General features: G+C 41.7%; 1 protein-coding gene across 1 annotated transcript; it reads right to left on the bottom strand.

Annotated features, from left to right (window-relative positions):
* Window positions 1–301: 301 nt before the first annotated feature.
* On the bottom strand, window positions 302–18,488 carry chka (choline kinase alpha). The gene is made up of 12 exons (XM_068739163.1): window positions 18,253–18,488; window positions 17,311–17,419; window positions 15,231–15,284; window positions 10,449–10,562; window positions 9,768–9,901; window positions 7,471–7,575; window positions 7,214–7,272; window positions 7,037–7,124; window positions 4,578–4,686; window positions 4,386–4,492; window positions 4,211–4,292; window positions 302–3,364 (listed from the first exon to the last, which is right to left on the bottom strand). Exons 1-12 carry the CDS (start codon window positions 18,486–18,488, stop codon window positions 3,305–3,307), a joined length of 1,257 nt encoding a protein of 418 aa, XP_068595264.1. The 3' UTR covers window positions 302–3,304.
* Between the last annotated feature and the right edge of the window lie 5,315 nt (window positions 18,489–23,803).

The raw sequence follows: 23,803 nt of genomic DNA, 5'->3' as shown, positions 1-23,803 counted from the left end.
ATCACTCTGCACTGCTGACTCGACATACTTGAAGTCCGCTACCTTCTTTATGTGACAATGCAAGCACACTACACTCTTTGGTTCCTCTGACTGTAAATTGCCCTGTGTTTATTCATTTAGGGTTTTTAGGTCTTCGGACTCCCGTTTATGATCATGTTTTTCTTGTATTGGAGCTTCCGAGCATAAGTCTTTCACATCCATGTGCCTAAACAGTGCAAAAGTGACCAACTGAATCTGAATCCATTCCAGATTATATGTAATATGTTACTAACAAATCCATTAATAGAAAAGAACCCACTGGTCAGCTGTTTGTCTTTATTTTTGCAAAGCAGAAAAATAATTCTAAATCATTTCTATGCTACTGTAGTTCATCCGAAACATTTTAATAGCAAAGTGTATTTTTAAGGAGTACATATGCATTCAGTATGGCTGCATAGAATGTATCACTGAGTCACAGCAGAGATGACTGAGTGCTACCAAGAACAATGTGTTAGAGTAAATGAAGTTGACACAATATGCATTCTAAAGTAGAAGATACAAGCTTTTCATTCTTAGTATTTGGATAACGTTTTTATAACCCTCTAATATATATATATATATATATGTATGTTATTTAATATTGCATACATTAAATTACAAAACCCAAACATGTGAGGTTGTTTGTTCTCTACTGGAAAGAAAATTACAGATTTGAAGAACCGATTCAAATTAAAAAAAATATTTTGGTCCGAACACTGAACTATAATGAAGGTTAGATAACAATACAGTGTGCTATACATTTTGAGATTGCAATGTCCATTTCCTCTATCAAACATAAAAAAATGATGGAAAAATAAAACAAAAAAAATGACAGTATGAAAAAATATGCCAAGAAAGGTCAGGGCAAAATGGTACATTTAAAACAATTAAAAGATTGCAAAAGAAATATATCAGATCCAGTAGAATAAAGAGTCACTGAATGGTGCTGTGGACCAAAGGTAGCAAAGACGGGACTGCTGTCTTACATCCGATGTACCAGTAACACTTCAGGTCATTCAGTATGAGCCACTGGCACATCCCGACTTCCACTGGACCACGATCAGTTTACACAACTATACATTAAACACATTCAAAATAAAATGACATATACACTGAAATACACTTGCATGTCAAATAAAACTTTTCAACAACCAAAGAGTCACAGTTCCAACAACCCCCAAAATGTTTAAACATGAAAAGACTCAAGTACATATATTGTCTTTTTTTTTCCGGTGCTCAAATCAAACATTTTTGCAGAAGACATTCAGACGCATCTAAACGGTTTCAGCATCGAGTGTTTGCTTCACAAATCCATTTTGTTGGTTCACAGGCAGGGACGTAGAAACACAGTATGACTACACACAAATGAACGCGGAGGCGCAGACCAGTCTCTGCGGCGGTCTTAGCAGCACAGTAAAGGAATTGTTCAAGCTACATGTCTTCATGGACATTGTCACTATGAATTATGTACTTTCTGTCAAACAAGGACGAAATCAAATATTTCAATATTTTATTGTATAATACTACCTATGGCGGATAGTGAGCGTCAGATGTTTGGAGAGTGGCGAGCGGCTTTTGTGTGTCAAAGTGTTTGTTAGCTCGAATGTAAACATAGAACATATAAGATCTTAGTACCTAATTTGCAGTTTTATTAGCCAACGTTAATTCGGGGGATTACATTTTATTTTTTCACGAAAGGCTAATTCATTATTAGCTCATCCAGTGTGTACTAGTACTTCTCTACTGGATAGCTAGGCTAACACTTACAGCACTGTTCACTATATATTGGACTTGGAGAGGCTGATGCTCCAACTTTGAAGTAAGCATCCAGATATTATGCCGCTACCTGTGCTTATGGAGACCAGCAATTGAACTAGAAAATTCTATGGCCATTTTTCTTTCGAAGTGAGCACTTGGAATTCACAGGCACAGTTACCCTAGCTCAATTAGACTAATGGTAAAGGGTTTATTTTTACGACCAAAATGACGTTCATGCCGTCAGTCTAGTCAAAAGCAGAGTGATGGCTGTCTATGCAGCAAACGTGCATCTATGTATACCAGTAAAGCTCTTTGATGCACTTAGTGACCTGACGGTGCGGATTTAAAATCAATCCCGTCCAAGTACGCTCTGATGTGAAAAAGCTGGACGCCACAATAGAAACAGGAAATGGGTGCGTCACATTTTTTTCTGTAAACTGAAATTAGTTTTCAGATTTGTTTTTATTTTTATTATTGCAGTGTTTTGGACCATGGATATAATGATGGAGCACTTGGCAGCAGGCACTTGTACCAAAACCCAGTGACATCACCACAGAATTAATTTCCACAGAAAAGACAATTTTCATGTCTTGTTTCCAATGCACTGATGTATAAAATAAAAATAATAATAAAACAAGACAGTTTTGTGTTAGTTTTCAATTAGCAACAATCCCCCCGCGCTTATAAAGCCTGGTTGGAATGTCTTTTTGCTCAATCGATTCTGACTTACTCAAGCGCAGACTACAGTGATGTGGATCCGTTGCTACAGCGACCCAAAATACCATTAACCCACCAAATTTCAGACAGAAAATGTAACATTCAGAGCTGATTCACAGCTCATCAGTGTAACTGCACTATTAGGGAGAAAAAAAGAAAAAAAATAACAAAAATAACCAGATTCAATTGAAATCTGATGTTTGATTTGGTGGAGTTTAACCGGCCATCCACAAAAAGGAACCTCAACCATTCATATACGGGACAATGCAACATTCTCCTTTTTAAACTGGCCAAAAGAAAATGTCAAATTCATAGACAAAAAAATAAGCATGTCATATATCGATTGATCAAATCATTATTCCAGCAGCCCATCAGTAACAGGTAGGATGAGTTTACTGTCTCATTGAGCTCTAGGTACTGCATATCATCATCAGCCGGCTGCTTCTAGAAGCAGGAATCTACCAAGTGATGTTCACATTTTTTCCATTAGAGCATTTCCATAAGGGAATGATCAATATATAAACATTGATGCAATGTTAATATTTCAAATCAAATGCTAACCGAAATTCCTCCTTCCCCTCCTCAAAACGTAACCCTCGTGTCAGTGATATAGTTGGAATAAGGCAGAGAGCAGTTCTGACCAGTGAATCCGGTTAGCTCATGTTGGTTTTCTTTTTTGGCTCTCAGGGAGTTACACAGTGTAAACTTTGAGCTGCAATGGACTGAGGACTTTGAAACTAGCCAGCTTGGCAGCTTGCAAGTGTCCCTCCTGGTTTAATGAATCACCTATCCATCCCATCCTCTCGCCAAACTAGACGGCCCAGACCTTCTTCTGCTGGAAGTAGGCATCAAATCTGGCTTCGGCGTACTCCTGCAACACAGTCAACCATATACTTTATTTAATTGATTTTATTTTGAATTCTTTATTATTATTTTTTTAATCAAGTGAACCCTCCAGAATATTTGTGGTACAGGACTCCATCATCTGACAGATGACAAAGATGAAAATGATGTTGTTGAACCGTTTTGGTTCTGCATGTTCGGTTTTATGCATTTTTACCTCATTAAATTTATTACTAGCGTGATCTAAGCGCTCTGTGCGGAACTAGTCCTGGGCGAGTTTCCACACGGACGCCTCTTGAGTGTCGGACACCATGTATAAATTAATCTTTCTAACCAAAAACTTTAAGCTTGAATAGTTAGTACCGGTAGTAGTAGTAGTACTTACATTTGGCATATTCAGGCTTTCGCTGCTAAGTGTTCAAAGTTTACTGTTTTAACTTAATAATTTTATTAAGAGTTTTAAATTGTTACAGTACAATAGTTTTAAAAACTCAGTCTAATTTATTTGAAATATCACCCAAACCGGACGCTTTTATTTATTTATACAAATTATATTTGCTTTTTTTTTTTTTTTTTTAATAAAAACATCGAGTACATTTTTTCTGCCTTTTTTGAAGCAAAAATAAACAGAACTGAACCAAAATGACATTTTCGTGTACCATTACACCCCTAGTGTATACAGTATATATTTATTGAATGATATTATGGTATTTCTTCCAAAAATAATCTGCTTTTTCAGTTTAACCCAACTTGAAGTTTAGTGTGACAGAAGAAAACTGACGACCTCCAGGATGACTTACGGTTTTCCCCTCGTTCAAACATGCGAGCCACAACAATGAAAAAGAAGCATTTGGATCAGGAAACTTTAACTCACCAGGTATCCAAACTCGATGGTCGACAGCCGGGCCTGGATGATGGACCATAAGCCCCAAAAGAAGTGTGATGCCAGCGAGAACCTACGCTCAAACATACACATTGTGTACACTTCATAACACACGTTGCTATGTCATGTCATGCTAGTATGAATGGTGCCTATGATCTGTCCCCACCTGTTCACCTCCACATACAGCTCCTCCTTCGCTTTCATTTGGTCCTCTTCACTCAGCTTGACAAAATATGGATCGGACTCAAGCAGGTAATTCTCAATGAAGTGAAACTGCACAGAGACGCGACGATCAGTGGCCGACAGGTAAAACCAAAAAAGGAAGACATTCCACACACACAAAAGGTATTATACACACCTGTTGGGCCTTTGAAGGATAGGCATGAGCATTCACTTTGAAGAAAGGAGGCTCATCCGAATTGTAGTCATAAATCCATTCACAAAAATGGTTGCCGATATCGAATCCCCTGCAAGGTGAACAAGATGATGAGACAAACGCCGTCAGGGATGACTCGCGATCAATACCTGCTGCCAGAGCAGTGTGTCAGTGCATTATTCAATGTGTTTGGAAGAGCTGCATTGCTTTACTCCATCGCGGGGACATTGCATCTGAATTTCCAACTCCAACATAAACTTAGAAGAATGCTGGCTGTCCCGTGCTCAAAATCGAGCAGCAAGGAGCAGGCGAACTCTGGAGATGTGCATTTCTGGTTCCTCTGAAACCACACGCTGTCTCCACCTTTCTGGCTTTTGCTTGTTCAGCCGATCTTGCTTGCTGTTTTAGGGAGGTGTCCAGGTCTTCAGCTCCCCTTCCAAACCAACCACCAGAACTTTTGCTATCCTGCCAATTGCAATGAGGCCCGTTGTTTTATTAGGTTAGGGTGAACCGCTTGGTGCTGTTTGTTCTTTTCCTTCCCAATGTCACAGCAAGTGAATGAACTTAACTGATACGATGTGGCTTTAGAAGTCAAAATGCTTTACCGGGCACATTTACTAAAACTATCGAAAATTAAATACTAAATATTGAAAGAAATGCACAATGAAAGTCTTCAAAAACCCTGAATAATGGATGTACATTTGCGGCAAAAAAACAAACAAAAAATCACAACAGCTGGTAATGGATCAGAAAAGAAGGCTTCTTAAGACCATAATTGTTCTGCAAGGTCAGACTTTGAAAACCTGTGGTTTAGAGCAATGAGGTCAAGCGGCCATCCTTACAGGAACTCCTTGCTCTGTTGTTCAGACCAGACAAAATGCACAAATAGTATGTGCTCCTTCCAAGTATTACTGGCATGTGAATGCCTACACTGCCACCTGGAGCCCGGAATAACTTGGAAGGAGCAAGTTCAGACTCTTAAACCCAGACCCACCCCCCTTTCACATCGCCATCCAGCCAATGAGAACAAAGACCGAGGCCCTTTTGTGGGCATGCGCTTCCTATACATAAAGCCAGCTCGCGTTCACGTGTTCGCAACACATGTGAAGAGTTAAAACAGCCGCGCTGAGTGGATGTGCAGGGGGCTGGGAGGGCTGGGAGTGCGTGGGAGAGAGGGAATTTTAACAACTGCAAGCCAAGGCCAGTGTTTTGTGTCGTTTTCCCCCCATAAATGAGAAAGCCAGGAATTCACACATTCAGGCATCTGGCGACACATCAAGGCAGTGAAGAGTGGTGAAAATAATGCAATCCCCAAAGGTGCAATTATTTCCCATTTGTTCTATACACAGATTTATGTGCACAACTGCAATGCAGTGGTATCCTGATAGTCTTTCGTTTGCCTCTATCCCGCGCCTTCATTCCAACACCGCTTGCATAACAGCTGCAGTGAATATTTTAACAGTGGGCTGCGGCCTGAATGACGACAGCCCTGAAGGAATTATTGATGGAAACCAGGGACCATTCGAGGTCCATCCTTTCCCTCTTGTGCTTCCTCAGAATTCACTTTCTTTTCTCTTTCGCTTTCTGTCTCGATCAGTGCAACGCCACGTCCTCTGCCTCCCTCGTCTAGCAGAAAGAGCAGGGAGATTTACGAGCAGTGCAGTTTGCATTGCTGGAGCGTTTCTTCTTCAAACTGTAGCTCTGCCAAAGCCCAGCGGTCCCATTTAATTCCATTATAACTTTCCCAAAATCACACTCATTAACTTGCAACAATAATTTGAGGTTACTGGACTTGAAACAGCCAAACATTTTAATCTTCTGGATCCAGGATTTTACTTGGATCTGCACCAAATTACACACACACACGACCTCCCGAACAGACCTGGCCTTTTTCACAACGTTCCACACGCTATTCCGTCAGCAGGAGTTTTTATTTTTCAGGAAAGAAAAAAACAGAAAGGCCTGAACAGAGCTGTGAGAAAGTTGTCGGGAGGATGGGCCTGAACTGACCCAGTTTCATTTTGGCACTGATCTGGATTAAGAGGTAGATCCAGGACCCCCCCCCCCCACCACACACACACACACACACACACACACTTCCTTTAAACTTGCCAACTCCACCATATTCCTCCACATAACTTGAGTCCAAATGGCTCCTTGATACCTTTTTAAATTTAAGCCTATGAATAAAGGCGACAATATCCTTATTCTATGTTAACGTCAATAAACAAACTGTAAATTTGTTCCTGATCTTTAAAGACTGGTTATTATGAATTATTATTGATTATTACTGTTAATTAACTCACTTAAAACTCCACTGTATTTTTCAGCATCCATAGAACAGTAAAGAGTATGATGTTGTCCATCTCCGGCTATACCTGGGTTGTGTTTTGAGCAACGACGCAGCTTTATAGAGGAATCAACGGTAGTTTCGGATTTACCTGTAATTGTAGCTGCTGTACTCAAAGTCGATGAACATCAGCTTCCCTTTGTCCAATGTCTGCCGACCTTTCAGCAGCAGAATGTTCCCTGATAGCAACACATAACAAAAGTTGTTTTCGTGACAGCACAAAGACAATGCCAAGCACAGTGGCCCTTAGGGCGTCTTTGTGTTTTACCTTCTTGACAGTCGTTGTGGCAAAACACAACAGGAGAGTGGGTGGACTCCAGCAGAGACCTAAAGACAAGCAGACGGGTCGGAAGTCAGAACAATCGAGCAGTGGAGTTTGAAGAGATCCTGGCCTGCGATTAAAGAAAACACACGCGTGCGTGTTCCACGTACTGAATTCACACCATCATAAGACACATTCCGCACTTCCTGCTGCACAATTGAACATTTTGACACGGATTTGTTTGTCCGTGGGTAAAGTCCTACTTGAGCATGTCCATCTCCCGTGGGAGGTTGTAGCTGAGCAGGCGGCTGAAGCGATACAGGTGAGACTCTCTGCTGAAGTTCATCCTCATGACTTGGCTCAAGTACCTGTTGACAGTGTGAGACACACATTTAGTTGCTCCACCTACCTTCATATTTTGATGAAGCAAATAGACACTCTGTCCACATATGTTCGATGACAGCCGGACTCGTTGTCAGCACGCCGCCACAGCTCAACTAATGAAAAACTACGTGGGCTGACATCTCATTCAATCATTCATTCATTCATCTTCTTGGCCGCTTTGTCCGTTACTGAAGCCGGGCGAGAGGCGGGGTACACCCGCAAATACTACTACAATACGTCATTTAAAAGAGTATTATATGGTATTTAAATATCAAATATTAATTTTATCAGTATTAAGAACTGGACTGATAACAGCAGTAGCAAATGTGGCAATAACATAGCAAGATGTTAAGCAGCTGTATTCTGTGTCGGCTGCCAGTCATCCAAAATCACAAGAGCAAAAAAAGACTCAACTGGACTTGCTTACGGTCGGTTGGAGACGTTTGACCTCTCGTCCAAGAGGCTCGTTACAGGAGAACAAGTATCTGGGCCAGCCAGTTAGAACTGAAGAAGCCTCTTGGATGAGAGGTGAAACATCTTCAACCGTCCGTAAGCAAGTCCTGATGATTCTTTTTTCCCCTCTTCTTGAAGCAGCCACAGATTTTACTGCCAGTAGGTGTAAGAGTCGCTTGAAAAGGAACAATACACACGAAATAGATGTGGTTTGTCACTTTTCATTTTCAGCAAATGCTGTAGATTTCCAACAACTCCTCAAAGTATAAAAATAGCAAACATTAGTTCATGTGTGCTTCCATGCACTGTTTTATGTTCATTAAGATAACTCAGTGGGTGATGAAAAGACATTGATTATGCGTTTTATGAATTTACAGCAGCAAGAAGAAAAGAGTAAAATCTCGGGGGAGAACAAACAAACGCACATTTCTCCTCACGAGTTCGGAATCTGCTAGAAACCACACTGCAAACTGCGACACATGCCGCACAGACTAGTGGCAAGCGCTTCCTCTAAATAACAGTTACGGCTTGGGAAATAGAAAAACTACTTCCTCTAGCATAAACACTAGCTTTTCAACGTTTTCTTTGTAGGTTTATAAGCAATAAAACACGCTCCTTCTCCTTTAGTGGCATCTGAGAGTCATACTCTTCCCTGTGGCATGGCCAGCACCTTAATATGTGCTAAACTCTTTATTTTACGAATGAAAGGCTCATCACTTGTCTTTGTACTGCTCATCTCACATGTGGCAGTGTTCCAATTATATATATACAATAGCCGAGTGCTCTGATTCATTTAACATGCAGCAACAAGAATCTTAGGTGGACTGCAGTTACTAAAGTGATTTAACAACCCAAAAGAATGGTACCAAGTATAAATGTTTTGATTCTATGAAAAGCTAATCTGTCTGATATGATATAATCTAACAATTTTATACTTTTTAACAAACCATCTCAGTCTTGAATGCCGACCCCGATTAGGTTTTCACCGGTGAAATGACAACCCTGGAAATAAATGGTGAACTCAATGAAGCTGAAACTGAACTGCAGCCAGCTTCTGTTAGCCAACTAAAGTTTAAGGCTTAATCATCAGAGGGAGATAAAAAAAAACACTCAGCTCAGGAATTTCAGACGCTCGCAATCCAAATCCTGGTGTGATTTGGCATAGCTGCAATGTTTTGCATGTGTTCCAAGTTTTTATACGGGTTTAGTAAAAGGGATTATAAATGACCTCTAATTTAGTTAGTTTAGATGTGAATCTAAGACTGCATAATTTGTATTGAGATAAAACCGGGATCATTTTGTTGGCATCATCACACTGCTGGTTTGATATATGAAAGGATGAAGTTAAGTAGAAACAGACGTAAGAGCAGATCAAATGAATCACACACTGTGTCTGTGATCGCTGACTTCAAACCCTTCCTTCTTATCTGGCATGGAAATTTACAGAAGTGATCACATGGCCAGAGAAATGAGTCATCCTGACAGTGATGAACTGGTTAAGGACATTCCTGGATCGGGACATTTAACACTGCTCAACAAGCCGCACCCTGCAATTCACGCAGAAGCCAATTATGATAAGTCACCTGCCATTTCAAACTTGAGACGTAATGAGTGCCAACGGATTTTTCTTTCATCTCCATCTGATTAAAAAGTGATTCCAAAGTCCCTAAAGACAGGACAGGATAAGACAGGTCAGAGGAGGATAAGAGGTGACTCCACTCACTTATCCATGGTTCCAAACAGCCACTTGGGTTCCTTGTTGAAGGGCATCCTCATTCTGTGGAACTTTGCCATCTTCTCTGCGACCTCTGCCGAGAGGCTGGGGTCGCCTAATTCACTGGTGTCCACTTTATGGCTCTGTCAACATGGTTTTAAACATAGTTTGTTTTTATTCAGGAAGCATAATTGGTGAAAGCAACCCAGACCAGCCCAGCGCCTAAATATGAGCCAGCCACACGCCATTAAATGATGATACCTTAATATGTACATTTGATTCCGACATCTTACTTTCACTTTCCTTGCTACAGCAGTTTGGAGATGTACAGAACTTAACACTGAATGCAATAACTAGTAGAGGCCCTTTGGACTTCATTTTCATGCTTTCATGATCAAACGAGATCAAATTGTTTTGTTTTGAATTGCGATGTTCTGCTTTGTAGCTGCAGCTACAGTAAAAAAATAAGTCATTTGAGGTAGAGGTTTTCAGGTTCGTGCAATTAATTTGGTGACACAGTACTGATTAGTTACATCAGAGCAGAGGTTTTATGGTTAATTAAACCCATTTGAATATCAAACCATAATGCATCAGTGAACAGCTCAGCAGCGCCATGTAAAAATCGTATAATTCAGTAACTTTGTGAGAAATGTGTGTGATTCCTGTGTGGCGATAAGCCTGGTGACTTACAGGAATGTACTGCTCCAGCCGGCCCTGAGGGAAAATACCGTAGAGTTTCGGTCCCAGCTCCCTCTCTGCCAAGATGGCAAACATGACACTCTCCAAGACCATGGCCTCCGCCCCCTGCAAACACACAACAATAGGCCTCTTTACAGCGAGGCATCTCAAGACGAGGGCAGTACACAACGCCACCACTACGCTGGGGCCACAAAGCACTGCAAGAACAGGAGGAGAAAAAAATAGGACAAAGGGCTGTTCATGGTCACAACTTTGAAAAACATGACAGAATGAGTTTACAATTAACCCCTTCAGGACACTGACAATGTACAAAGGCAGTTGCCATGACGTGGTGACTCGGAACTGAAATGAGTCAGAATGAAAATCTTTATGTCTGGCACTTCCTGTTCTGTTCACATTCTGAAAGCTAAACATTCTGCTAAATTTACATCCCGAAGAAATATGCACAAGTGAAAATTCCGTGGTATGTTAGACGTCGCAAACGGAATTTATGTCATTTGTTTCAAAATAACTACAAGATACATGTAGAATAATCTTTTTCATTGAAGTTTAAACTTAAAATTCAAGCCCTTGTTTAAAAACAACAAAATAAAGACCTCACGGGTGACGCGGTTAGCAGGAGCTGGCGTAGCACTGCAAGTGTCTCCCTTGAGCCGGTCCCAAACTCGTATAAATGCAGAAGGTTGCGGCAGGACTGGCATCGGGCATAAAGCTTTTTCAAATTTAAACATGCATAAATCCGTAAATATGAAAGTCCTTTCAAATGATAACATAATGTTGTCTCATGCGACTTCCCATTCAGATACGACCAGTGTTGGAGAGTCCTGTAAAGAGGCACGATTGCCATATAAGCAGACCGGTGTGTGAAAACAGGAGAACATTAGCGATGTGAAGTGAATGACTGATATAAATAATGGCGAGGAGAACACAGGAGATAGATTAGAAGTTCCAGGAAGAGTTGGCAGAGACCCCCCCCCCGTCACTGCTGAAGTAGACAGGACAGCCTTGACTCGCTCCTTTATCTTAAAAACACATGCAATCTAGAGCCCAACAAGGACTCAAGGTTAACTGGGAAACTTTTTCTCATGCAAGTGCAAGTCTTGGAGGTTAAAAGACTTGATCCAAGAGAAAACCAGTCAGGACATGTATATATATATATATATATATATATATATATATATGACTAAGCTCAGAAGAGAAACAATGATGAACAGGAGGTGATCAACTGCGTGGAAACCTGAAACTCTCATTGCCAAAGCAGAAATTGTGACATTAAACCAAAGTTAACTGCCATGTTTTACTCGAATTCAAAGTCAGAATACTATATTGCAGCTAGTCAGCTGAGAGGAAGCTAACAAGCAACAGAGACATTTTCCACTGTTACCACAATTCTTCACAGATCACTTTACTTGCCAAGTGGAAAGCGGGCCCTCGACATTTCTCAAGAGAACTGGCTCTTCTTGTTTCAGCTCAAACAAGGAGAGTATAATTGCCTCCGGATAAACTTCATCAACATAAATTATCTACAAACAGTGGCGGTGACTGTCTAAAGGCAAAAGAAAATGACTTGATATTACTTTCTCAGTCTAAACTAAAATGTAGGGACCGTCACTAAAGGTGTTTCTGCAGTAATGTGCGAGAGCCTCATTGGGGTTAGTCCTCGTCAATGGTCTCGAACCATTCCGTAGAAGCGCTGACAAGTCAGATCATGTGTCAAGATCGAAAAACTCCTTTCCTTCATTCACTTGCATCTCCCAAATGAAATACAAAAATGAGCATTTCTTATCTTTGTCTCAAGTAATTAAAAATTACAACATTAGCAGCAAAAACTGTTTATTCAGTGCATTTCAATTGGATCCAGTCATATTTGAACTGTTTCTCTTTGTCGCATGAGTAGCTTTGAAAGCAAACGAACACATTAAGCACATTTCCTACATTCCCCAAGAATTTGCTGAGAGAATACTATCCATCCTTCCATAATGCCTTATCTGCAGAATCACATACATTTTCTAATCGCCCACGTGAATATCCACACAAACATAATAATCTCGACATTCATATTGCTATAGGGTGGCAGACTGGATCAGTTCAGAGGGTATATCACTCCTTTGAAAGCTTTCCAGTTCGACAAAACCCAAACTACCTCATTACAACAAATACACTGGCCGGGCTTACAGAATCCAGGCCATGCATGGACAAAATCTACTCTATATGCACAGTTCAGTAACCTATATTTGTTGCATGCCAATAACAGATCGTCAATCCTGATTGGCATTCTGACATCTGAAGGAGCAAAGTGTCAAACAAGCATCCAGCTCATGCATGATCACTGTTCACAAGATCATTAAACCTGCTTGCTCATGGGTCACTTAAGGACAGGGTAGTATAACTTTTTTAAGCACAATGTCAGCGATAACAGTGCTGACTTTGCTCTTGCACCATCAATGGGCTATGCCAAATGTAGATGCACTTTGTACAGACAAAGTGACAGCTGAAGAAAGGTAATATCGAGTGTGGGAACATGGGTAGAGCCGGATGCGTTTGATCCAGATAGAGAGAGCGATAGATGGATAGTTTATTAATCTAAAAAAATGTAAATGTCACTGAGCTTTACTCTGATTGGGGACTGAGGGACTCCTATCAACCAGAAAAATGAAACTTAAAATAGGAAAACTCCAACTGGCATGCAAGATTCCCAAAGGGTCTAAATTGAGTAGATAACAATGCATGATTCAATTCCTCACGGCAGAAGCTGGCAATCATAAAAAGCAAGTTGAGCAGACTTGCTTTTTATGATTGTTCGGTTGCTCCCTGGGTGCCGCCATGGGGCTGTCCTTTCACTCTGCCATCTTCCCTCTCCCTTAAAGGACATATATTATACCCTTTTCCACAAGTTAACGCAGTTCCAAAACACTCTTATAAAATATCTGCGACAGTCTTTGGTCAAAATAGCAAAAGGATGCTGCAGGAAACCGCTCTGTAAAAAAACGCCTCTGAAAATAAATCCGAAACTAAATTCATAGCACGCTACCACCGGTGAGGTAACAGTATCAAGCAAAGCAGTGTCGTGCAAATGATGGGGCGACTCATGCAGGAGTCGCAGGTAGAACGTGGACGCGGACACGGCGAGAGTGCACACACATCTTGTGAACACCCCCCCACTGTGACGTTCCAGACAAGGAGTGCTGCCCAGACATGAACCAATACTTGATTACAGAGCTATGCAAACTACGCAGGACTGACTGGATGGTTTAATGTCGCACTTTTTGGGTTGGTAATGACCCGAAACCACTGAAATATTAGCGTAGAAACATGGAAAACGGCTTTTTTCCCCCATATGTCCCCTTTAACTGTGGGCCATTGCGTGTGTGTGTGTGAGTGCGCGCGCTTAAGGCCTACGTGTGTGTACATGAGGGGGGAAAGTAACATCCCAAGAGGGATTAATAAAGGAATGTTTCTTCTTTCTTTATCTCATTGCACTACCGTTTACCGATTTATCTTTTGCAATTTTTAATCTTTATTCAATTTTTTTTTTTTGTTACCTTAAAATTCCTAACACCATTGTACTCAGCAAGTACGTGAAACCGGAGTGAAATTCCTTGTTTGTCTGCGCATCATGTCCAATAACCCTGATTCTCATCCCATGATTTGCTAATAATAGGATGTTAAAACATTCCATGCAGTGACCCTGGTGAACCAGAACTGTCTGAGAGCCTCGCAGTCCACCATCAACGTCTCATTTGTTCAAGCCTTTACAAGCGCTTGTTTGCGTTAGCGGTCTGTTTGATTTAGCCCACTGACAATGAAAGACAAATTCATTCAAAAGTTAATATTCAACAGATCATGTTAACGTCTGCCCCACAATTCAGTGACATTTCAACCTACTTAACAACCGCCACCAACCTGGGTCTATTTCCTGCTTTTGAACAGGAAACTGAAACTTCCTGTGATACATTTGAACATCCTTTTTGAATGAATGGAAGGCACAACTGTCAGCCAGACGACGTAGGTCGGAACTTCGAGTTTTCTCTGGGCGCCCACTGCTTGTTCCAGCTTGTCCAATTTGAGGATTTGCAGCCTTACATTTAAAGACGAGGCCGGGGGCTCTTGGCTTGTTTGTTTCTTGAACTAATTGAATTATTTCCAATGGAAATCTCAGACACATGATCTTTTTATCAAAGGTTTTTCTTCTTTCAGTGAGGAGCATGTTTCTATTTGAATATAAGGACATTATTTAATAATTCAGCAGCCTTCATCAAATGATGCGATGCAGGGTGAAGGCATTTCTAGGTCACGGGCAACAACTGTTTGTAAGCTGCTAGCAGTAAAATAAAAGAATAGTCCTTCGTGTCCCAACATGAAGCTTCCTCAATTCAACCATGGAAAGATCATTTTAACCAGACACATTAATGTTCACAAACATACAAGAATTTTAATCAGGTTAATTTCAGCTAGCTCCACTGAATGAATGTTCAAACTCATTTTTTATAGCGCTGCTCTGCCAGATGAGAGTAAGTGGAGACAGCTGTTCGAATTTATTCTGAATTTTAACACAGTGCAACAAAGAGTCAGCTTCCTGGCTGGAAACACAGAAGCCAGGGAGGGTCAGAGAACTGCGTCAGAATGAATTCAGCTCCCAGAAGAGAGGTCAAAATGAGCAAGACAGTGAAAGCAAACAAACATATTCAGACATCTGGGAATGAGACGGAGCACGCTGGTGACTGGATGGCAGAGAAACATGCATTATGATGGTACCCATCATCAGTTACTTACTTGGAAGGGATTTTCTTTGTTTGACTGTTGGGAATCTCCTTTATAACAGGACATCTATCAACAAAAGAAAAGGGAAAGATCTATCCATGAGTACATGCAGCTCTCCAGTGGTGCCAACATGAAATCCTAACCATGCCTGCAATGCAGACAGGACAGTACGAGCTCAAGCACCCGCAGAGTCTTTGACATGAGAGCGGAGATGATTGAGACTAACAGCTGCTCTCCTCTGGCTATGACTAAAGCATCGGCCTGAGAGAGAGAGAGCGAGAGCGCTAGGGGAAGAGACAGAAATATTTTTATTACTAATTTTATTATTTCGCCGATGTTAGATTTGACTCCGGTTTACATATTATTCAACATGAGGCTAAAATTACACGCATGCACTTGGTGCTATTCGCATATCTTCATTGCTGAGAAACATTGACTTCAGTTAAAATCTTTGTTTAATCATTAGAAGCCGTGCATGGCGGCAACGGCATCAGACTTCCTTAGTCATATTAGCTTTTTGATTAGACACTGCTAATTCCTGGGTGACCGTCGTGTCCTGCTGTTACCTTGGTGAAAGACACAGTACTTTAGTTGTCTCAGACATCCCTAGCAATAAAAGTCAGCCGCCTGGGTGACCATTAGTAAACAGACGGACCTTAGTTAATACTTAATGCCACGGCCGTGGTTGATGCACAGAAGAAAATGGTTCATTTAATAGCTGGAAACGACAAAACTGAAGGCTGCAATAGCAGCGAGAGCGCAGCCCATGACACTGCATTTCCTTTTTGACTTGGTCATTTGTTTATCACAGCAGGCTGGAACAAACAAAAGAAACTCTCGCCACGGTTAGATTATCGTCAGAACATCTTGGATAAAGGTTTTGAAGTCCTCAACTCCAGTCACGAAATATGTATAAGTGAAATCAATTTGTTGCTTTGCGTGATGGTTATTCAATTATCCCTGGTGATGCTGTTGAAAGTGCCATATAGGACAGGCAGGATTGTGAACTCTGGTCAACCAGCCACGTCGTTTTACTAGATTAAGAGGCCCTACCTCGCCGTTACGTGGAACCACCGCGGACCTCCAACATAGCTCTTGTGTGAACTCAAGCAAAAATGGCTGAGTCGCACTTTTCCTCTTACTGTTTTGCTTTATTTGTCATCCAAGTTGCAAATGCACAGAATAATCCTTAATATGTTCCGTTTGTGCACTCAATAAAAAAAACAATCAGCGGACTCCCTAACGCTAAAAAAAACAGAGATTTAGAGAATAAAATGGAGAGGAGAGGAATTCCAGCGCCTCGACTTCCCTCCTTACTGCGTCTTCCCTGCTTTGTCAGCCCGGGCTGTGCTAAACGACTGTGTGTTACGTCTTTGTATTAGGCTGAGATTTCAGAGATCTCATACTGTACCGTGATTTTTGGTGGGTTCACCTTGGAACAAGAGCGCCCAAGGCACGCTCCTTTGGGAAGCCTACGGCAAAGAACACATGCATGTACAGCCATGGGGGTACATCACCATGTACAACAATGGCTAACACGCGCACACACACACACATACACACATACATACACACACACATACACGCATGAAGGTATAACTGCACATGCATGCATACACTAACATAAGCACTTGAGCTACAGATGCAACAACCCCTGGTGGTCCTGTCACATCACAGTTATATATGCAGCTTTGTCCTTCCTTTCTTCATCTTCTGGTTTCTGTCATTATCAAGTCAAGCTGAAAAGCCAACTTTGACCAGTTACATGAGTCTTCTCCGTGAAAAAAGTGGATAAGTAAAATGTACTTACAGGTTTTAGGTAAAGAAAATAAACACGTAATAAATGGTCTTTTTATTTTCATTTTTTTTACCTTTCCTTGCGTGTCCTTTAGTAGCATTCTACTCCAGTAAAAAGTCATTAAACTTGGATAATTATGAACTGAATGCTAGCCACACCTGCGGGGGCGGGGGCCTTCGTAGATACAACACATCTCTGTGGAGAGTTTGGCTTACTTGTTGTATGTTTTGTAAAGTATCACACCAGCTTCAAGTTGTTTCTGAAAGAAAAGATCATGAGCGATGTGTCTCTCACCTGCAGGATGGCGCCATAGATTCGCAGCAGGATGCTCCTCGGCTCATCCTCAACAGATTCCAGGCTGTCAGGGAGGCTGCACAGGAAGAGCCTGTTGCTTAAGCCACCCCTGGAGAACAGATGGTAAGACAGTAAGGCTTAAAATAACATGCAAGGACCGTCTGACGTCATCACTAACCAGGCACGAAGGTTCGGGATCCTGGGACAGTTACTGGAGGCAGTCTCAGGAAATTAGTTCTCTTGCCAATAGCACAACTAAAAACCGCGAGACTTTTAAAATTGAATAAAACACTTTAAATTCCCATAACATCACCTGGAAATGTCTGGAAACCTAGAAAATGAAAGACATACAAATAATGACATGTCCTAGATAGCAATAGATACCACTTCAGCACCTGGTTGATAAATGAGCCTGAATTTTCTTCCTTCTTTTTTTTTTTTTTTTAGATGTGGAGTCATCGGCTGAAACATGAAACCTTTACTTCCTCTCTCCCTTACTTTGTTCGTCGTAGAGGATGTTCAAAGTCAAACAGAACCGAGACCTCTACCAAACCGAGAGTATTGTTATAGCTTTGGAATTATCTATACATATGAATATAGTTCTGCTTTTAAAGCAGCGTCTGAGAGTTCATGAGCTTTACAGTTTTTAAAATGGAACCATTTGCAGAGACAAGCTGCTAATGCAAATAAAAGAAGCCCGAGCAGCCCAAGAATAGGCTTCTTTTTTTCTTATTTATAAAAACTCTTAACTAAACTGAGATATTTCTCTTAACGACTACGGGGTTTTTTTTATTTTAGAAGAGGACATTATAATTGCAGTTTTTACTGTTCAAAGGAAAGCATGCTACTGCTTCGCCCTTTGAGGTTTGGCAGCCCCGCGGAGAGGCTGGGCGGTAGCAGAGCAGCCTCCCAGCCATTAAACCGGAAAAGAACAGACCGTACCTTATAACAGTGATACTGAAATCATCTTCAGACACACATTTCCAGGCTCCGTGGAGAAACTCTTTGCACCACATATACGCCTTATGGCGGGTGTCGACGTCGGGCTGGTCTTTGCGTTCCGAGTCCTTGCGGTCCTCCTCGGCGTCGGGCTGGACCTGCAAGACGTTTTCAGTCACCAGCAGGCCGAGCGACAGAGAAGGGGAAGAAGAGACGCCGTTGATGAATTTGGTTTTCATTTTCAATAGAAAGGAAGACATAAACGGAAATGTTCTGACGTGAACGACACCCCCCACCCCCCCGGAGAACTGAGCTAATGTGTCTTCTCGGTTTGTGACGCAGAAGGATCTTTTTCGGATTTTGGTATCGAAATGTCTTTTTCCTTCGGTAAATTTGTGAAGGACAGATAGTTGTAGTTCGATCCCTTCTGTTCGATAACCGAGGGCAAGATAACACTATCTCGTACGCAGCGGACCGATGCCTGGCAAGGAATGAATAAAGCACGTACGAAACGCAGCTTTAGAGCGAGGGCGGCGTCACGTGACGCGCATTCTCTTCGCTGATTGGTTTTCTTCTGCACAGCTTGAGAGGATCAAAACAAACCCGACTCGGCTTCCGTAGACTGCGGAACTACACTACGACGACGGCATGCATACGCCCAGATCAGCCTCGCAGTCCCAAAATGAGACTGTATTTAAAAACGAGCAACCTGTACACATTCTGAGCACAAAGCATCCAATTCCTAACACACACACACACACACACACATGAAGGACATAAAGAGAATGAACAGAGTTGGAGAAGAGGTGTAAGGATGCAAAGGTTTAGGAAAAAAGAGACACTTCGGAGGAAGGGGAAGAAGAGCCCAAGTGTGTCGGCCTGTTCCTGAAGAAATTAATTGACTGTGTTATAAATAAAGACCAAACAATCTTGAATCTTCAATGAAACAATGGCTGAAGATGGTTGGGTGGTGCAACCAAATACTTTAGAGAGGTGGTACTTGATTATCAAAATATTTATTCAGGAGAAAAGCGAGGTGGACTCAAAAATGTGCGCTGTAGTTTTACATACAGTAATACGTTCAATTTTCTGTAAAACTTCAAAACGCATAATTCACGAAGTATATATCAATCCTGTGTTTTACATGACTGCATTACATTTTAATGCACTACAGTGACTACACTATATACCACATATGCTAGACTACCATGCAGAGGTGGCAGAGGGACAGTCTTCACTCACTCCAGGGAGCCATGATGGTAGCGGATAATATTATTTGATTGAGGGACGTACACAAAGGACCACTGTCGAAGACAAATTGTCTGACAGTATACAAGCAGTAAGCACCACCATCAGTGTGTACAAGTAAAATACATTTATGGGCATAGAGCAGTAGAGTATACAAAAATAAATTGATGACATAAAATATAGCACACAAAGCCCCTGAGACAGTGCAGCACATCACAGCAGGGTGTAAGATGCTGGCAGGCAAGGCATGCATGGAACGTCATATGCATGTAGTGGGCATAGAGTACAGGAACGCCTGTACCGGGTACAGACTGGTGGATGGAGGACACCTCTGAAGGTGGTTGAGACCAATCGAGCCAAGATCCTGTGGGACTGACAGATCCAGGCAAACTGGTGACGGCGAACCAGCCTGACATAGTGGTGGTGGATAAACATCAGAACACAGCAGTAGTGATAGATGTAACAATCCTGAGCAATTTTATATATAAAAAAAACATATACAGTAATACCTCGACATACGAGTGTTCCGAGACACCCGCAAACCTGCAAGAAAACTTTTGCTTTGAGACACGAGGCACTTCCAGATGCTGGCGCTAAGTGGCCGAGGGCTGTGAGCACGCATCAGGTCTTCAGGTCGAAATGTACAATCCTCAAACTGAAGGATGCCAACAAGAACACAAAGCCTTCCAAAGGCATAACTATTATGTCTAAGTTTATGTTAGTGTACGCGCAAAGGTACAAATATGGAATAAAGTGTCTCCGTACTGTCCAACTCCCTTCCTCCCTGTTCCTCCCTCCTCCAGCACACTGCTCACCGCCAATCGTGCTACAGTCTGTTTCGAAGTTAATCTCATAATAAAACCACATTTTGTATTTGTATTGTATGTCATTTATTATATCATTGTGTCTAGAATCTCTAGAAACATGCTGAACATCCTTCTCATCTCTGTATCCCTGTCTGGTCACCCTGAACAGTTGCATTTTTTCAAAATAGATTTTATTTATTTATTTAGCACCTCTTTGTTTCTGCATATGTACTTGTGCCTCAATTTGAACTTTGTATGTTTCATATACATATTGTGCTCATTACAGGTTGCATACAGGTACGTGACTGGAGACTGTTTGACTTAATGACCGCACTGACGCACTTGTCTATTGGTTTTTGTCTGATCACGAGGTGCCACCCTGTTGATTCGAACTACCTGGACTCAGTATAAATGCAGGCTCTCATAAAGTTTCTCTCTCTCTGCATGCTCTGTATGATCCTGTTTGTTCTGTTCCTGTTTGCTTAGGAGTGCAGCCATTCATCTTCACACATACATGTTCACTCACACATGCACCCAACACTCACCTTGTATTTTCACATCTTCACATCTCATAACCACTATCTTATTTTGCATTTATTATTATTTTACAATAAATTGTGTAAATTGTCCCCTCCCTTTATTTGCCACATGCTTGAGTTGGCCTGCGGCATTACAGACAAACAGTATAATAATCTAGTGCTATATAAATAAAAATGAATTCAATTGCATACAGCTTGTCATCGGCAAATAGCAGCGACCCAATCCTGAGGTCACCAAACCGGACCCACTCAACCCCCTGGCTGCGCCTAGAAATTATGTCCATAAAAGTGTGAAGCGGCCGGCATGAGAATCAGCACCTCTAAATCCGAGGCCATGGTTCTCAGCCGAAAAACGGTGGAGAGTACCCTCCAGGTCGGGGAGGAGATCCTACCCCAAGTGGAGGCGTTCAAGTACCTCGGGGTCTTGTTTACGAGTGAGGGAAGGATGGGGCGGGAGAGCGACAGACGGATCGGTGCAGCGCCTGCATTACTACACAGACGCTGCACCGATCCGTCACGGTGAAGAGGGAGCTGAGCCGAAAGGCAAAGCTCTCCATTTACCGGTCTTCGTTCCTACCCTCACCTCTGGTCACGAGCTTTGGGTAGTGACAGAAAGAACAAGATCTTCCTCTGTAGGGTGGCCATCCAGGAGGAGCTCTGAGTAGAGCCGCTGCTCCTCCGCGTTGAGAGGAGCCAGATGAGGTGGCTCGGGCATCTATTTAGGATGCCTCCTGAACGCCTCCCTGGGGAGGTGTCCAGGGCACGTCCCACCGGTAGGAGACCACGGGGAAGACCCAGGACACGTTGGAGAGACTATGTTTCTTGGCTGGCCTGGGAACGCCTCGGGATCCCCCCAGAAGAACTGGAGCAAGTGGCCGGGAGAGGGAAGTCTGGGCTTCCCTGCTTAGGCTGCTGCCTGTCAGAGTATTTTCTCTAGACATCCTGTGTAAAAATAATTATACACACACAATGAATCAGGCAGACAAACTTCAACACTTTACCGATCGTGAGAGGACCGTCCGTCCCGCACCTACATACGATGACCTCTGCCGATCCCCCGTCCCTCAGGACAATTTATTAGTACAGTAGAAGTAGGTGGTTCTTAGCTATTTGCATAGACTCCTACCCCCCCCCCCCCCCCCCCCCCCACGATAACCCAGACAAAGGGAATTCCTTTGGAGAGACCCTCTTAGCTCCACCATTTTTAAAGACTCGACTATGTGACAATGAATATGAAATCATTATTCTAACACTGCCCCCACGATCCGACCCCGGATAAGCGGATGAAGATGGATGACTGGATGAATATAGCTCTTTTGCATTGTTCTGACAGTAACTTACAATTCCTGCTTTGACATATTGAAATCAATTTACATTTATTGGCATATTTTTGAAAACTGCCATCACTTTCCATAGTTATTATATACTTATGCCGTGCAAAAATATAAAAAATCCTCTCGATCTGTCTCAGTAATGCCGGGCAGCAGCACGATATTTAGCCAGAAAATCTGTCTTACTACATACCGTACTCTAAGAAAGAATACAGAGCAGCCACTGCAAAGACTTTTTTGTCATTTGCAATAAAAACATTTCTGAATCCTGGCCGCTCCTTTATGACTAAGGCTTCTTTTGGACCTAATCTGCATGAGTTTAATTTCTTTATTTATGGGCAGTACCATGCCTCATGGCACTTGCATTCTTTTTAATGTAATGTTAGACATCCTTTCCACACGGCTCCTTCACATTCTTTAAACGCTCTTGCATTGATTTCATGCAACAGTCCATCAACAACGGCCTTCACTGGAACACTCAGGTTCCAGCCAGTCTGAAAGAAGACACTTCTGTAATTTCCAGTGCCTTATTCAGTTATGACTGTGGGACACAACCGGCAATATTCACGCCAGTTCCTTTCATCTACATTAGCATCAACAATTTTGTCCGTTATCTGACTTGCAATTTCACGTCTGTTCGTCAAAATTACAAAGATCTTTTGTTCTCACTACCATCATGTCACCTTACATTTTTTCTATTTACTTAAACTCACCTACCTCCATATTCCTTTCTCTCCGTCCTTCCTTATCATCGGAAAAAGATGGAACTGCTGCAGCAGAGCTGTTAAACACAGGAAGTGGACAATCACACTGTACCAAGTGCCCACAACATAATGGGGGGATGGGATTTCCAGTTGAGAATTGTCTTTATAGCTATTGACTGCGTTTACTTTGCCGTTGGTTCAGTATTCTATGTAAATTATTGTACTAATTCTTTCTTCTTTGATTTGCACTTTAGTTGGTGGTGTTTGTCTTTATTCTATTGTGTCAGATATCTTCTGATCAGGCATGCAATTATTCTTGTTTTTTGCATTTCAGTATGTATTGATCTGGGATTTATCTTTGATTCTTGGTTGGTTGGTTGTTTTATATAAAAAAAATAATAATACATGGTTATGCACTCAGAGAGCGCAGACCTCCGCCAAGCAACTCATTCCCAAGGTAATTGGATTTACACCGTCCACATGGTGATCTGGATCATCATCAAAAGGTTATAAATTGTTCTTATTGTCTTTATACACCAACCATGAAAAGTAAAAGTGAATCTGAGTTGATGACCATGATACGGTCACACTCTGAGTCAGACATGCGTGTTTTGGTTAGAAAGAAAAAACACCATGTGACTAGTGATATCTTTATATACAGTCAATAAATAATGTGAACTTGTCGTAACCAATGACTGTAAGGTCATAACGTAAAAATCAAAATGAAAGGGTTATGAATGTGAGGATGCTTATGTACTTATCCTTGACGCAGGCAGGGGATTTGTTTTCTTTTATAATTTTATTCAAGAAAATAACATCGTTTTGGCATTCAGGCGACTGCATTTTTTTTCTCCTGCTTTAAAGAACTTCCATTTTCACTTGTTCTCGTTCCTCATATTTTTTGCCAACCATGCATTTCTTTGACA

Source organism: Brachionichthys hirsutus, chromosome 5, assembly GCF_040956055.1.
Source record: "Brachionichthys hirsutus isolate HB-005 chromosome 5, CSIRO-AGI_Bhir_v1, whole genome shotgun sequence".
In the NCBI taxonomy this organism is placed as follows: domain Eukaryota; kingdom Metazoa; phylum Chordata; class Actinopteri; order Lophiiformes; family Brachionichthyidae; genus Brachionichthys; species Brachionichthys hirsutus.
Note: the sequence above shows the minus strand (reverse complement) of the source record. Positions and strands in the feature narration are given on the sequence as shown.